Source organism: Erpetoichthys calabaricus, chromosome 12 (genome assembly GCF_900747795.2).
Source record: "Erpetoichthys calabaricus chromosome 12, fErpCal1.3, whole genome shotgun sequence".
Classification (NCBI taxonomy): Eukaryota; Metazoa; Chordata; class Cladistia; order Polypteriformes; family Polypteridae; genus Erpetoichthys; species Erpetoichthys calabaricus.
The window spans coordinates 88,175,940-88,181,030 of NC_041405.2; the positions used below are offsets into that span (position 1 = coordinate 88,175,940).

Below are 5,091 nucleotides of genomic sequence, written 5' to 3' on the forward strand. Positions count from 1 at the left end.
TATTTCAGGATAAGCTTTCTTAGGTAAACAAAATAAAACGTGACTCATTTAGCATATTTTGTACAAAAAATTTATTTATCCTTTTGGAATAGAGATGGTCTTAAATTCTGTAGAAACGTCATTAAAATTTGTCTTTACTGCAGGTGTAATATCGTTTGAAAACTGATAAGACCAAAAACATTTCACAGAAAACCCCCACAAACCAAAAGAGGAACATTAACAAAACGTACAGAAGTTCACAAGCTTAAAAAATGCAAACATTACAGAGCTGACTATAAATAAAATATTAAGAAAAATAAAATGCGCTTGCGACCTGCACAGTTTGGATTAAAATGTATTAAAATCTAAATGACTGCACAAAAAGTAAGGAGGAGGAAGGGGGACCACACATACACAACACACAATCTACAGTTTTTGACAACCCCAGCGCAAACGTCGACAATCTACAAATCAAATGTAAACATTTCAGAATGGATAAACTCGACCCATTGTTAACATTACCAAAAGGGTGGCCAACTTTAAGCAACAGTTTCTCTCCCCTGTAAAATAAATTTAAAAAAAAAAAAAAAAAACTTTAAAAATAAAGTTCGATGCTTCTACAGAACTTAATCGCTTTTGTGCCCATAGTAAAAGCCTCTTTACAATAGAAACTTCATATATTTTTTCGGGCTCTACAGAGTCCGGCCCAAGAGGTGTCATTTTAAAAAGAAGGACTTTAAAATGCTTTCATCCGAGGAAAAAAAAAATAATTGCATTACTTAAAAAAGTTCTCCATTCAGTTTGTTTTTTTTCCCCCCTTCTCAGAGACACAGTATTCCAAGGACTGTTCAGATGTGAGTTAGTGGTAGCGTGGCGTTAACACCAGTCCCGGCCGTCTGGTAGTGCTGGTGAACACTGTGTAACCTGCTGGTCTGCAGGGAAGAATGATCTGCGCCGTCCCCACCAGGAGGAAGGTACATACTGATCATATCTCGCAGATCGCCAAGACACGCTCTTTGGGAATGAGAAGTGATGGCTGGCGGTGGCGAACTGGCCTCAGACTTACACACGGAGGCCATTGAACCCAAAGCCATGCCACTTGCCGTCTGCTGGGTGTAGGCTGCGGGGGACATGGTGTAGGTAGAAGCAGCATTCATGTAGGTCTGGGCAGTAGACATCATAGGGTTGTACTGCAGTCCTGCCATCTCGTACCGATGCATTTGTTGAATCTGTGGGCTGTTCATGCTAGGATGTTGTGGATATCCCAGTTGGTCCTGCATCAGAGAATAGGCACCGTTGGTCCAGCCGTTCATGTGTGCATAGCTGTCCATTCTTTGCCCTACCGACACAGCAGGGTTGACTGTGTTAGCCCCGGGTGCTAGCAGTCCCCCAGGTAAAGAGTACTTATCTTTCTTCAGCAGGGTCTTGGTCTTTCTGCGGGGTCGATATTTATAATCCGGGTGCTCCTTCATGTGCATCGCTCGTAGTCTCTTAGCTTCGTCGATAAAAGGCCGCTTTTCAGCATCCGTTAGCAGTTTCCAGTCTGCCCCCAGTCGTTTGCTTATCTCCGAGTTGTGCATTTTGGGATTTTCCTGAGCCATTTTTCTCCGTTGTCCACGGGACCACACCATGAAAGCATTCATGGGTCTTTTTACCCTGTCCTGGTCGTTGTTGCCGTTTGCATTTTTGCCGCCGGTTCCTCCTGTCACAGAGCCCGTGTTGGACTGGGGTAACGGGCTTTTAATCTCGGTTTCCATCATGCTATACATTCACCTGGCTTGCGTGGTTCTCCTCCGCCCGGGAAAAGTAAAGTACTAAAACGAACGAGAAGTACTCAGTGAGCCTTAAAGTTCAAGCGAAAGCGGCAAACGAACACAGAAAGGTGCGAAATATAAAACTTTTCCCGCCGATGTTTGGCATCAACAAATGCGGGGATGGTTTTACCTCCACTTTAGCTTTATCCCTCTTCTGCTTTCTACCTGCCTACTGTTACTCACGTCGCTCTGCTTGGTAATTCTGAAAAACTTGTCCTCCGGCCCAGCTGTTAATAGTCACCTCAACATGCGAGATAGATTGACAAGCGCACAATGCTCCTCTCGGCCAATCAGCGCTGCTTTCCGATCTCCCCCCCACCATCTCTGACTGGCTGACACAAATCGAGGACAGGTTTTCTACTTTTCTGGTGGGTCACGGAACACACACACCAAGTATACATAGAAGCACATTTTTCTTTTGCTACTCATTAAATCATGCAGTTATTTTACTCGCTGATGTTAGCGCTTGCATGGGGAGGCGAACACGAACTTGAAGGTACTGGTAACAGTGAAACTGAAAGTTATTACAACTATGTAAGATTGGCTATGCGTCAGTCTGCATGGCTTTAATTCATCAGTGTTGTCTCCATTTAAAACCGTTTTGCGTGTTTTTTCCCCTTTCTGTTGTATGTTTCAGGTGCCGAGGTAAAAAACATTTATCTTAAGTTGCTGGTTAACGGTAGTGTTTGTAAAATTAAAATAGCCAACTCAATACATCGAATAGCTAGAATAATAAGTAACACTGCACGTGTAAACACTTTTGTAATTTGATGCAGTCATGAAGATAATTTGTTAAATAAGCAAGCCTTTGAATACCGGGATAACGTCTATTTGGGAAAGGGTAATGCACGCGTCATAGGTCTTCTTTAGATTTAGGTCGTGCTGAAAGCGAGTGAGACACACTTAGTGCAATTGGCAAAACTGGTGTTTGAAGTTAACAGTTTAATTCATTGGCAACAATTACATTACAACTTCTTTTGTTTTATTGAAAACTAACATTTCTTTTGCTTAAAACCTGATTAGACTGCTTGCCCAAATAACACAAAAAGTAGCGCAAGTATATATTCGAGCCTAAATACAAAGAAGACAAAACAATGAAAGGTACTTTGTCCTATTGACCAACTTAATTATATTCTCACTCACTGGGACACATCAGTGCGTGACTTTATGTAATGCAAATATATACACATTCCTTTGTAACAAAAAGGATCCTGCCTAGCTTAGTTAGATGACCTTTCCCTCCTTCTCCAGGACCTGACAGGAAACTCCCATAGAGCCAATAGGAACACACACACACCAATGTCTCTTCTGATTGGTATAGATGTTACCTGTGCCCGCCCATTCATTGCTCCGCCTCAGAAACGCACCTGCAAGTCCTTGTTATACATGCACAATTTTAAATCAGATGCATTTAACCAAGTAAAGTTCATCCTAGAACCAGAGCTGCAAGTTAACGCAGGGTGTATGATTTATAAATCCAGAATGAGACATTTTGCTTAAGCTATTGTATATTTACCATCACATCCCAATAATCCCGAATTTAAGCACCGATCTTATATTCCAAATTGGCGTCGACTTTTCTTTTATTATGCAAATATTGTACTGTAAAATACCGTATAAAAGAATTTTTTGGTGTCTAGTTTTACTTCAAAAAGTGGGATTATAGCCGACAGTTATGCAGAAATACGATGTTCTTCTATTTGTATTTTTAATTAGCCAAGGTATTTCAGAACATCTCCTATTCACAAAAGGCAAAATAACGTACTTTTGAAAATAATTCCAAACGTTTAAGTGTTTTTTTTTTAAATTGTACACCGAATTAATACCCGAACTTTTACATTGGATTAAGGGAGGCCAAGAAGATGATATTTTAGTTTGCAAATCTGAGTTCAGACAAACGGTTGTTATCACCCTAATTAACCACATTAATGAATTATTACCGCGGCGGCCAAGATATTGCTTATTTTCAGAGTGTACAATTTGCAGTTTTATTACTGCTTAACAATATTTTCCATTGAATGCTTGAGCTCATCAATACTGAAAAAATAAATCTCTCAGGGTTTGGTATGAATTGACAAAATCTTCAGGGTAAGAATTACTTACATTTTAATTGTGTACATAATATTTATAAATAGAACCTTTCATGAGGACATTCTGAAAATTTTGATTTTTATTTGTTTTCCAACAGGTAGATTTTCATTCATTTGTTTTATGTGGTAAAATAAAAATATTTACTATTTAAAACTCCAGTAGGTTTGATTTTTACTTTCGCTACTATTTGATTTATTAGTGCTGAGACACTTGCGCCCTCTTGTGTTTATGTCACAGACATTCACTGAAAAGACGCTTGAGGTGGAAATCTTACTGATTAAACGTTTGGTTTACAGGCAAAGCCAGTTGCTTTCTCTAATTGATTAGCAGCAGTACTTTTACAAATAACACTTATTGTATTCTTCGTCAGTATAACTTTGTGCAACTATAACGAGAAAATTACGAGCATAAGTTTAAAAAATCGTTGTTTAGTACTCTCCTTTAAGAAAGCATTATTTCGTAATTAAGAGCTAACACAATGTCGTCTTTCGTTTCTTTCGTTTTTTCAGTGGCCTTTATTATTTTATCCTTTAGGCTATAGTATCCTTTAAACTTTGATGCTTCTTTCGTTTCTTTTATTTTTCTTTTTCCCGCTGCTTCTTACTCTGTGACTGACAGGAAGTATTGTGTATAAAATCTCTGTCATATTACCAACGCACCAGCCAAGATAATGGATGTATTTTACTGCGAATTTAGTTGTAAATTCTGCAAGGCAAAATGAAACGAGCCCTTGGAATAACAGTACAAAGCACGCAATGAAGCTTTCTACAAGGAATATGGAGTTGGAGCATATAACTGGGATTCAGATATATAATGCGAAATCCAGGCAAGTTGTTAGCAAAATAGCGTGCTGTTGTATAGCTCGTGTTTGTGCTTTAATTATGTCAGTTACGACATCATCTGAATAGTGACACCTTGATTTTGTATGTTTCATTTTTCGCGTGTTTTTCCAGAGAATGCCATTTCCTACTGTAAAACATCATGATGCGAGGTTTCGGGTTGTTGGCAATTAAATATTTTTTTACTATTAAGTATGCTCTAACGTATTTTCTCTTCAGTTTACCTTTCTTTACCGTCTCCTGTGATGCACCTTTACCTTTGGAGATGAATCTGAATCAGAGTTACTTACTCTTTCGTGACCGTCAGAATCAAGAGTGACTTGACCTCGGTTCATATGCATCCTGAGAATTTTCTGTAAGGCAGCGAA

The 5,091-nt window shown here is 39.0% G+C and overlaps 1 protein-coding gene across 1 annotated transcript; it reads right to left on the reverse strand.

Moving 5' to 3' along the window:
• Positions 1-557: 557 nt before the first annotated feature.
• Positions 558-2,108, reverse strand: sox3 (SRY-box transcription factor 3). Its single transcript, XM_028815815.2, has one exon. The coding sequence runs from the start codon at positions 1,746-1,748 to the stop codon at positions 828-830; it is 921 nt and encodes a 306-aa protein (XP_028671648.1). The 5' UTR covers positions 1,749-2,108; the 3' UTR covers positions 558-827.
• Positions 2,109-5,091: the final 2,983 nt, after the last annotated feature.